General features: G+C 44.3%; 1 protein-coding gene across 5 annotated transcripts in view; it reads left to right on the forward strand.

Moving 5' to 3' along the window:
- The window catches only part of pdlim5a (PDZ and LIM domain 5a), a 126,725-nt gene that overhangs the window by 34,877 nt on the left and 79,655 nt on the right, over positions 1-12,193 (forward strand). For all 5 annotated transcript variants that reach the window (XM_036979372.1, XM_036979370.1, XM_036979374.1 and 2 more), the window contains exon 3: positions 65-216. In XM_036979372.1, the coding sequence (XP_036835267.1) occupies positions 65-216 (152 nt within the window). The remainder of the gene's footprint in view (positions 1-64; positions 217-12,193) is intronic.

Consider the following 12,193-nt stretch of genomic DNA (forward strand, 5'->3'; position numbering starts at 1 on the left):
TCAAAACGTACTGTATACATTATGAACACATCTCTAACAAATGTGTTGTTGTTGTTTGTTTCAGCTCACGGAGCTGGGAAAGGCAGCCAAGGCACGTATCGCAGTGGGTGATGTGGTCCTGTCTATTGATGGCATCAGTACTGATGGAATGAACCACCTGGAAGCTCAGAACAAGATCAAGGCCTGCGCTGGCAACCTCAACCTCACCCTGCAAAGGTAAACACTGAAACAACAATATGGAGGGTCACACTGTATTTGGATAGTCACATTTGGATACACACACACGCACGCACGCACACACACACACACACGCACACACACGCACGCACACGCACGCACGCACACACACACACACACGCACGCACACACACACACGCACACACACGCACATGCAAGCACACACACGCACGCACGCACGCACACACACACACACACACACACACACACACACACACACACACAGTCAGATGTTCACAGCTATTGTAAAAATGTATCTTAAGTTGACTCACGCTGTATGTTTCCTTCCCTGAGATAGAAAAGTGAAACAAATCCCAGTTGCGATGCTCTCTGGTCTCCTCCATATGGGGAATGCTGATGTACACTGAAGTTGAATGTATTGGAGTCTCTTGTCTGTGGTCATGTGTTTTTAATTGTTTGGTCACTTTGGTTCTGGTAACATTAGGCCTGTGTGCATGCTAGCCAGGGCCCGGGGCTGTAAGACACAGTCAAACAGACACGCTCGCTGTATACAACGATAGGAAACGTGTGGTCTCTCATCTCTGCATTGGGTAGGATCGCCCTGTGCTGTCATTAGAAAACGGATTGAACCCACTGGAGGCCTTTTGATGTGGTTTTCTTGACCTGTCAGAGTACGCATACCAATTGACTCCCTATTTCCTTTATAGTGCACTACTTTGAATCAGAGCCCATTGCACTAATCTTCCACAGAGGAAGAGCAGGTCCTGTGGTTTGGGGTAAAAAATAATAATAATACATTAATAAAATGGGATTCTTCAGTGTCATCAAAATCGTATAGTAAGGAGAGCAAAGAGGTTCTAGCTAGTGATGAGATCGTCTGGTCTGAGCTCAGTCCACTGGCACAGAGAGAGAGAGAGGGGGGTAGAGAGAGAGAGAGAGAGAGAGAGAGAGAGAGAGAGAGTGAGAGAGAGGGGGGTAGAGAGAGAGAGAGAGAGAGAGAGAGAGAGAGAGAGAGAGAGAGAGAGAGGGGTAAAGAAAAGTAGAGAGAGAGAGAGAGGTAAAGAGAGAGAGAGGTAAAAAGAGAGAGAGAAAGGTAAAGAGAGTGAGAGCCTAGTTGGAATATTTGCATTCATATCATTACATAAATTGTCCTTAGAGCCCAGTTGTACTTTTCAAGGGGAATCTGCTATAGCAATCACAGTATGGCCTATGTGCTTATTACGCTGAGTTGTTGCTGTGATGCAGGAAGTTGCCCCTAGGTACAGATCTAGGATCAGCTTCCCCTCCCCAAATCCTAACCTTAACCACTAGTGGGAAAAATGCAAAACTGAACCAAGATCAGCGTCTAGGGGCATCATTTCGTTTTGATGCGCTGGTCACTGGTTATTTTGACGAATCATGATTTTGCGGGGGTGATCTTTTCGGGATTAGGTTCTGGGAACCAGGTTTGATCTTCTTTGCTAGCAGACCAAACAGACCAGCTAGGACAGCAATACTTCATTAAGCTCGAATTCATAAATCACTATGCCAGTTTGCATACTGGACTTTATGTTGACTGTAGCGAGGACAAGAGGAAAACGCATGCATGCTCAAATTAGGACTGGAGCAACAGTAAAGAAAACACATTGTGTTGACAGAGCAGTTTTGGCGCTTAGGAGGCATATCCTCTTGCTCTGTCTCAGCGCTGAAAGATTAAAGAGGTTTGCTTTTGGTTTGATGGGAAAAATAACAGTCTTGAAAGAAACTTTCAATGCCACAGCCATAGTGTATAACTCAAGGACACATGTATCTGTAAAAAAAAAAAGAAACAAGATCTAAACCTGGCCAATGACCTGTGAGATGGAAGAGACTTCATGCTCCTCGACATCAAGGGAATTCCATACATACACTATGTAGGATTCCACTTAGAAAAGTCAGTCAGTAAGTATAATACAGTAGGATCTGGAATTATTGGCACCCTTGATAAAGATGAGCAAAAAAGACTGTATAAAATATATAATACAAATACTGAGCTATATTGTTTGGTAAAAACATTTTTTTAAGTATATTATTTTATTCTAATAAAATTGCTCAGAGAAAGGGATTTTGTTTAACCAGTAATAAAAACTCAAAAAGTTAATGGTCAATATTATTGGCTCCCGTGTTTTCAGAATTCTGGAACCCACTACTTACATATACATTACATATACTGAGTGTACAAAACATTAAGAACACCTGCTCTTTCCATGACATAGTCTGTCCAGGTGAATCCAGGTGAATCCAGGTGAATCCAGGTGAATCCAGGTGAATCCAGGTGAAATCTATGAACTCTTTTTGATGTCAACTGTTAAATCCACTTCAAACAGTGTAGATTAAATGAAGGAGACAGGTTAAAGATGAAGGGGAGGAGACAGGTTAAAGATGAAGGGGAGGAGACAGGTTAAAGATGAAGGGGAGGAGACAGGTTAAAGATGAAGGGGAGGAGACAGGTTAAAGATGAAGGGGAGGAGCCAGGTTAAAGATGAAGGGGAGGAGACAGGTTAAAGATGAAGGGGAGGAGACAGGTTAAAGATGAAGGGGAGAAGACAGGTTAAAGATGAAGGGGAGGAGACAGGTTAAAGATGAAGGGGGGGATACAGGTTAAAGATGAAGGGGAGGAGACAGGTTAAAGATGAAGGGGAGGAGACAGGTTAAAGATGAAGGGGAGGAGACAGGTTAAAGATGAAGGGGAGGAGACAGGTTAAAGATGAAGGGGAGGAGACAGGTTAAAGATGAAGGGGAGGAGACGGGTTAAAGAAGGATGTCTAAGCCTTGAGACAATTGAGACATGGATTGTGTATGTGTGCCATTCAGAGGGGGAATGGGCTAGACTAAAGGTTTAAGTGCCTTTGAACGGGGTATGGTAGTAGGTGCCAGGTTCACCGGTTTGTGTGAAGAACTGCAATGCCGCTGGGTTTTTAAAGCTCAACAGTTTCCTGTGTGTATCATGAATGGTCCAGCCAATTTGACACAACTGTGGGAAGCATTGGAGTCAACTTGGGCCAGCATCCCTGTGGAACACTTTCGACACCTTGTAGACTCCATGCCCCAAAGGGGGGTGCAACTCAATATTAGAAATGTGTTCCTAATGTTTTGTACACTCAATGTTCATCTCTAGGATTCATTTGAAAGACAGTTGAAGGCTGATGTCTTGCTTCTTTCATTAGATGTTCTACTTTAAGGCCACAGCCTGACGGAACATTCATTTCAATTAGTTAAGTATACCAATTGATTTATATGAATTATAGGCTACATTCAATAACTTAAACAGTCCACTTCTCTAACTGAATGTCTTAGTGACAAACAAGTCCTGCACTGTTTTTTAAGCTAATGAAAGATAGATCCACTTAGTAATATGATTGGACTTATGAAACCACATGCCACATATTTTCTCTAGTGGGTCATTTGTCTTTCCATTGGTCGTATTATTCCAACACTGCCAGCTAGAGGGTCTGTTAACTTCTTAAATGGTGGAATTTTGTTCTCGATTATTTTATTAGGCTGGAAATGTCGTTGCCAAGTGCCGATCTAATTGAATTGTTCTTCAGTTGGAGAGTTTGTTTTTAAGAAAACGGGTTGAGCGCTAGGCTAGCTGAGAGCTATCAGTTCTTTAGGGGTAGATCCTGACCTATTGGAAACACATGCTGTGATACGTGCTTCATTAGGTTCCTTAACGGCCATTATTAACATTAACGTCTGTGCGATCTGACGGCCATTGTGGGGAACACATTCTCCACGTCTCCTTTATTGCTCAAATTAAGGGTAGATTTAGAGAAAGGCCTCCGTTTCCTCAAATCCTACTTAAACACGAAGTTGCCTTATCAGAGCTGGCTTTGTGCTTCATGGCTTTCCCTGGCAGAAAAAGCCGTGGATAGGCCCCTACTCCATCTGGAGTTTAATGAGTGAACATGTGTAATGAAAAAAACCCCTATATTCTCGTCGGTTACTGTTAGTTTTTACTGCCTCGCTCAGAAAGGCAGTTTTCTTTTCTTTTTTCGTCTTTGATTTGGGTTTGTTGGCAGGCCAGATATCACAGGAAGAGGACGTAAAAAATGACAACAATGCTTTCTGTATCTCCTTGTGTTTGAAAAGGAGACACTTTGTTAGTTATTTTTCCAACAAAGGCTCTGGTTTGAAAGCAGGTCTGATGAGAGGAGATGGGCTGCAGATGTTAGACGTGGTTTAAAAGGTCAAACTGACAGATGTGAGACGGTACGATTGTAACACAGACAATTATTTTTTTACGAGCACCGTATTAAAAACCTTCTTAGATGTTCTTAGATTCATTTAACAATTATACAGTGCCTTGCGAAAGTATTCGGCCCCCTTGAACTGTGCGACCTTTTGCCACATTTCAGGCTTCAAACATAAAGATATAAAACTGTATTTTTTTGTGAATGCACCTGCACTGTGATAGTCTCAGAGGTCCGTTAAAAGCGCAGAGAGCATCATGAAGAACAAGGAACACACCAGGCAGGTCCGAGATACTGTTGTGAAGAAGTTTAAAGCCGGATTTGGATACAAAAAGATTTCCCAAGCTTTAAACATCCCATGGAGCACTGTGCAAGCGATAATATTGAAATGGAAGGAGTATCAGACCACTGCAAATCTACCAAGACCTGGCCGTCCCTCTAAACTTTCAGCTCATACAAGGAGAATACTGATCAGAGATGCAGCCAAGAGGACCATGATCACTCTGGATGAACTGCAGAGATCTACAGCTGAGGTGGGAGACTCTGTCCATAGGACAACAATCAGTCGTATATTGCACAAATCTGGCCTTTATGGAAGAGTGGCAAGAAGAAAGCCATTTCTTAAAGATATCCATAAAAAGTGTCGTTTAAAGTTTGCCACAAGCCACCTGGGAGACACACCAAACATGTGGAAGAAGGTGCTCTGGTCAGATGAAACCAAAATTGAACTTTTTGGCAACAATGCAAAACGTTATGTTTGGCGTAAAAGCAACACAGCTGAACACACCATCCCCACTGTCAAACATGGTGGTGGCAGCATCATGGTTTGGGCCTGCTTTTCTTCAGCAGGGACAGGGAAGATGGTTAAAATTGATGGGAAGATGGATGGAGCCAAATACAGGACCATTCTGGAAGAAAACCTGATGGAGTCTGCAAAAGACCTGAGACTGGGACGGAGATTTGTCTTCCAACAAGACAATGATCCAAAACATAAAGCAACATCTACAATGGAATGGTTCAAAAATAAACATATCCAGGTGTTAGAATGGCCAAGTCAAAGTCCAGACCTGAATCCAATCGAGAATCTGTGGAAAGAACTGAAAACTGCTGTTCACAAATGCTCTCCATCCAACCTCACTGAGCTCGAGCTGTTTTGCAAGGAGGAATGGGAAAAAATGTCAGTCTCTCGATGTGCAAAACTGATAGAGACATACCCCAAGCGACTGTAATCGCAGCAAAAGGTGGCGCTACAAAGTATTAATTTAAGGGGGCTGAATAATTTTGCACGCCCAATTTTTCAGTTTTTGATTTGTTAAAAAAGTTTGAAATATCCAATAAATGTCGTTCCACTTCATGATTGTGTCCCACTTGTTGTTGATTCTTCACAAAAAAATACAGTTTTATATCTTTATGTTTGCAGCCTGAAATGTGGCAAAAGGTCGCAAAGTTCAAGGGGGCCGAATACTTTCGCAAGGCACTGTATATATTTCTGGTGCGGGTCAGGTGTTTAAAAAAAAAATCTTAGATGAATGTGAGGCACAGCCTTTTGACTGGTTTTAGATAAGAAAGCACTGCTGTGGCCTCCCGATTAACGCAGTGGTCTAAGGCACTGCATCGTAGCGTTGTGGCATCACTACAGCCTGGGGTTCGATCCCGGGCTGTGGAATTACCAGCCGTGACCGGGAGTCCCATTGGGCAGTGCACAATTGTCCCAGCGTCGTCCGGGTTAGGGGAGGGTTTGGCCCAGCGTCGTCCGGGTTAGGGGAGGGTTTGGCCCAGTGTCGTCCGGGTCAGGGGAGAGTTTGGTCGTTAAGTCGTTAAGGGAGGGTTTGGTCGTTAAGTCGTTAAGGGAGGGTTTGGTCGTTAAGTCGTTAAGGGAGGGTTTGGTCGTTAAGGGAGGGTTTGGCCCAGCGTCGTCTGGGTCAGGGGAGAGTTTGGCTGGAGGGGGCTTTACTTGGCTCATCGCGCTCTAGCGACTCCTTGTGGCAGGCCGGGGGCCTACAGGCTGACTTCGGTCGTCAGTTGAACAGGGTTTCCTCTGACACATTGGTGCAGCTGGCTTCCGGGTTAAGAAGCCCGCGTCTGGTGGATCATGTGTCAGAGGATGCATAACTCCACCTTCGCTTTTCCTGAACTGGTTGGGGAGTTGCAGCGATGAGACAAGATTGTAATCACAAAAGGGGGGGTAAAAACAGTACATATTTTTCACGGAACTTACTCCATTGGCATTGAAGCCAATGGAAGACTAAGTGAAAATTCAACTAGCCCCATGGAATGTAGCACTATTGATAGTGAATGTTAGGCGTGTATATGGGAGGCGAAGTCAAGTGCAGGAGAGCGGAGTATAATAAACAGGCACACTTTAATACCGGTTACCTAATGACAGCACATAACACATACAAGAGCCAAAAACACAGTCTAAAACACAAGTGCAGCGCCTGACAAATATCCACGTAACAAATAACAATCACTCACAAATACAACATGGGGAACAGAGGGTTAAATAATAAACCAGTAATTGGTTGAGTGAAGCCAGGTGTGATAAGACAAAGACAGAACAAATGGAAAATGAAAAGTGGATCGGCGGAAGCTAGAAAGCCGGTGACGTCGACCGCCGAACGCCTCCCGAACAAGGACAGGAAGTCGTGACAGTGAATAACGTTGCACGTCTTAGTTGTTGGTATTTTCTCTCAGTTTGAAGATGGCTGTCACATTGCAGCACTTTAGTAATGCAATACCGATAACTTTGAACTAGCTTTGTGTGTCATGTCAACCGTCTGAAAATGTAAGCATGTAAAAATTGGTTTTAATGGTGCAAAATGGTATCAAATCAAATCAAATCAAATCCAACTTTATTTGTCACAAGCGCCGAATACAACAAGTGTAGACCTTACCATGAAATGCTTATTTACAAGTCCTTAACCAACAGTGCAGTTCAAGAAGAGTTAAGAAAATATTAATCAAATAAACTAAAGTAAAAAGTAATTAAAAGTTACACAATAAGATAACAATAACGAGGCCAAATACAGGGGGACCAGTACCGAGTCAGTGTGCGGGGGTACAGGGGAGAGGTCATTTGTACATGTAGGTAGACGTTGAAGTGACTATGCATAGATAATTAACAGTGAGTAGCAGCAGTGTACAAAACAAATGGGGGGGGTCAATGTAAATAGTCTGGTGGCCATTTGATTAGTTGTTCAGCAGTATTATGGCTTGGGGGTAGAAGCTGTTAACGAGCCTTTTGGTCCTAGACTTGGCGCTCCGGTACCGCTTGCCGTGCGGTAGCAGAGAAAACAGTCTATGACTTGTATGACTGGAGTCTCTGACATTTTTATTGGCTTCCCTCTGACACTGCTTATTATATAGGTCCTGGATGGCAGGAAGCTTGGCCCCAGTGATGTACTGGGCCGTACGCACTACCCTACCCTACTACTGTATGCACTGCCTTTCGGTCCGATGCCGAGCAGGTGTCATACCAGGCGTTAATGCAACAGGTCAGGATGCTCTCGATGGTGCAGCTGTAGAAATTTTTGAGGATCTGGGGACCCATGCCAAATCTTTTCAGTCTCCTGAGGGGGATTTTTTTTTGTCGTGCCCTCTTCACAACTGTCTTGGTGTGGTTGGGCCATGTTAGTTTGTTGGTGATGTGGACACCAAGGAACTTGAAACTCTCAACCTAGTCCACTGCAGCCCCGATGATGTTAATGGGGGCCTGTTCAGCCCCCCTTTCCCTGTAGTCCGTGATCAGCTCCTTTGCCTTGATCACATTGTGGGAGAGGTTGTTGTCCTGGCACCACACTGCTAGTTCTCTGACCTGCTCCCTGTTGGCTGTCTCATCGTTGTCGGTGATCAGGCATACCAGTGTTGTGTCATCAGCAAACTTAATGTTGGTGTTGGAGTCGTATTTGGCCGTGCAGTCATGAGTGAACAGGGAGTACAGGGGGGGACTAAGTACACACCCCTGAGGGGCCTCAGTGTTGAGGATCATCATGGCAGATGTGTTGTTGCCTACCCTTAACACCTGGAGGCCGGCCGTCACGTAGTCCAGGATCCAGTTGCAGAGGGAGGTGTTTAGTCCCAGGGACCTCACTATGTGAAAGAGTTCCTCTCCCATTTCTGCTGTCTTGCCGGTCACACTCAGCTTGATCAACTTTGGGAAAACGTCCATCTGTAGACTGAGAGAAGTTATGCAATCCAACAAAACATGATCACTGCAATGGTCTCTTGCTTGGATAGTCCTGCGTTCAAGATGGGCTCTAAACCCATTGGATTGTCACCTACTGTTAGTCTTCACACAGAGACCTGGTGCTGCTAATGAGCTTTTATAAACCTCCTACTGTCAGGCCGCTCAGCTATACCGTTTTACCCTCAATTACCCTGTCCTCATCTCAGCTCACTGAGAGAAGGGATGGACGAGAAAGAGAGTTGCGGGGAGAGAAGGGAGAGAGAGAGAAAACGTTTGTGTGTGTGCGAGCCAGAGAGCAGGAGAGCGAGAGAGTGACATTTAAAGAGCCAGAGCCTCCGAGGGACGAGAGCGAGAAAACGCTGCTCTTTTGCTAAAAACAATGGACGATTAAATATCATTGTGCTACGTTAACATTCACAAGCTTCCATAAAGTTTTACGGGCAGCTATGGGCAGCTGGGGGAAATTGAATCGATTCACTAATGAATAATATTTCCATTCCCTTATTGAGATTTACTCGATTTCAGTTTGATAAGGCTAATAAAAAGGGTAAGATCTTGTCAGTTAGGCTAGTTCAGAACGGGACCATAACAAACACATGGAGCTCTGCAGTATATCAACCCGTCATCGTCCAATGACTGTCAGATGGTCAGTTGTTTGGATTGGTCAGTTGTTTGGATTGGTCAGTTGTTTGGATTGGTCAGTTGTTTGGATTGGTCAGTTGTTTGGATTGCTCAGTTGTTTGGATTGGTCAGTTGTTTGGATTGCTCAGTTGTTTGGATTGGTCAGTTGTTTGGATTGGTCAGTTGTTTGGATTGGTCAGTTGTTTGGATTGGTCAGTTGTTTGGTTTGCTCAGTTGTTTGGATTGGTCAGTTGTTTGGATTGCTCAGTTGTTTGGATTGGTCAGTTGTTTGGATTGGTCAGTTGTTTGGATTGCTCAGTTGTTTGGATTGGTCAGTTGTTTGGATTGGTCAATTGTTTGGATTGGTCAGTTGTTTGGATTGCTCAGTTGTTTGGATTGGTCAGTTGTTTGGATTGGTCAGTTGTTTGGATTGGTCAGTTGTTTGGATTGGTCAGTTGTTTGGATTGGTCAGTTGTTTGGATTGCTCAGTTGTTTGGATTGGTCAGTTGTTTGGATTGGTCAGTTGTTTGGATTGGTCAGTTGTTTGGATTGGTCAGTTGTTTGGATTGCTCAGTCTCGTACGGACACAAAACAGTCCCAGATATGCCTGGAGGCTCATAGGAAGACCGGGATGTCAGTGTTATTGGGAAGGAAAGTTGGAAAAGAATGATGGAAAGGGAGGAAATAGATATTCCATTCAGAAACAATGTTTCCTTGTTCATACTCTATTTCCCATTCTGAATTATTGTGTCTATAAAATGTTCATTGGCACTGTTGTCAAATGTTTAATCTCCTTCAATAGAACAGGCTTTGTGTATTGCTGTTATTATCCTATATGTTTACTGGCCAATACGGGGAGAAATACCTTGTTTCCCAAAGAGGGTTCAATTAGAAACCTATTCTCCTTAATTACATTATTTATTTTGTTCTGATAAATGGCCATGGTCGTGCCTTGTGGGCGTTGCCCACTCTCGGTGTGTGTGTGTGTGTGTGTGTGTGTGTGTGTGTGTGTGTGTGTGTGTGTGTGTGTGTGTGTGTGAGGTGTTTAGGAGGTAACACATTCTGCTTCTTACAGGCACTCCAGCTTGATTGCCTCCACACACACACACACACACACAAACACACACACACACACACACACACACACACACACACACACACACACACACACACACACACACACACACACACACACACACACACACACACACACACACACCACACACACACACAGAAACACTCAGATCTCAGATGAAAAATATTTTGTGTTGCAGAGTTAATTTCTCCCATAGTTCCTGTTCCGTTATCAGTGTTTGCATCTCTCCTGCTGAAAAGACCGTTTGAAAATAATTGCGCTGCTTGATAAGCCTCCTTTGTGACTGAGCCCACAGTGGAACAGTACAGCAACACAAACACAGCCAAGTATAAAGCCAAATGGATACTAGGTCCTGATAAGTCATAAACATAAACACATTTAGCTTGATTACGCTTTATTTTCAATCGTGTAAAAAAACAAGGTTCTGCTGTAATATTGATCTCGATAAGGAAAACACCCCACACACAAAGAGGCACATCATGTTTCCACATAGCAGTTTGACTAGAGAAAGCACTTTATGTCCCGAGTGGTTCCGTGCACCACGAGTGCTACAGGCTGTGGGGTGAAGTCTCCCCTTTCAAGTTTCATGTTTTATTAGTCGTATGTACGAGACATGGCATACACCATCCAATGAAATGCTTCCTTAAAGCTTCCTTCTGGACAATGCAACAACAATAAGACAATAATAAAATATAAGAATGCCAACGTAAAGTAATATGTCTCAATAGAATAGAATAAACATTTTAGCTTAAGTATAATACAGGAAGGCACAATTTATAGTCAAAGCTTTTGGGGACGGGAGGATTGGGGGGCAAGTGTTTCAATTGTGCAGTATTTAGTATTCATAATAAGAGTCTGGTAGCAGCAATTGTGATGTGTGTGTGTAGCATGAACTGTACTGTATATGTGTGTGTGTGTGGGTGTGTGTGTGTGTGTATGTGTGGGTGTGTGTGTGTCTGTGTGGCTCAGGGGGTGTCATGGGGCATCATGAGTAAGGGTTGGGGCTCAGGGGGTGTCATGGGGCATCATGAGTGAGGGTTGGGGCTCAGGGGGTGTCATGGGACATCATGGGTGAGGGTTGGGGCTCAGGGCGTATCATGGTTGAGGGTTGTGGTATCATGGGTGAGGGTTGGGGCATCATGGTTGAGGGTTGGGGTCGGGGGTATCATGGTTGAGGGTTGGGGTCGGGGTCGGGGGTATCATGAGTGAGTGTTGGGACTCGGGGTATCATGAGTGAGGGTTGGGGTCGGGGGTATCATGGTTGAGGGTTGGGGTCGGGGTCGGGGGTATCATGAGTGAGTGTTGGGACTCGGGGTATCATGAGTGAGGGTTGGGGTCGGGGGTGTATCATGAGTGAGGGTTGGGGTCGGGGGTGTATCATGAGTGAGGGTTGGGGGTATCATGGTTGAGGGTTGGGGTATCATGGTTGAGGTCTGGGGTTTCATGGGTGAGGGTTGGAGTTGGGATATATTTGTTGAAGTGGTGTACCCTGAATAGAGATGCTCTGAGGTGGTGCTGTGCGATTTATATACACAGTGACTCACATCCACGTGGGCTGCAGTGAGGGAGTAGCCCCAACCAACCGCCTCAGACCGGTTCTGATCTCTGATTAGTTACTAATAAAACCTTCGCTTGGCATCGAAGAGGAGCCTGAGGAGACTCCTCCTGTAACACTTGACTTGAACCTTCGTAACTCAACACCGGCTGACAGTCTATAATAAATTATCTAACACAGTTGTGATACAAACATAAATATACGCTTAGCTAGACAGCAAGATGAAAAGATAGATACTTCTTCTTCTTAGAATTTGTCATAACCAGTCGTAGTCATTTCCTATGACATCTATTTTATCATGATTTCATGTGCTTATAACAGACAGC

The sequence above is a fragment of the Oncorhynchus mykiss genome, chromosome 6, assembly GCF_013265735.2.
Source record: "Oncorhynchus mykiss isolate Arlee chromosome 6, USDA_OmykA_1.1, whole genome shotgun sequence".
NCBI classification, from domain to species: Eukaryota; Metazoa; Chordata; class Actinopteri; order Salmoniformes; family Salmonidae; genus Oncorhynchus; species Oncorhynchus mykiss.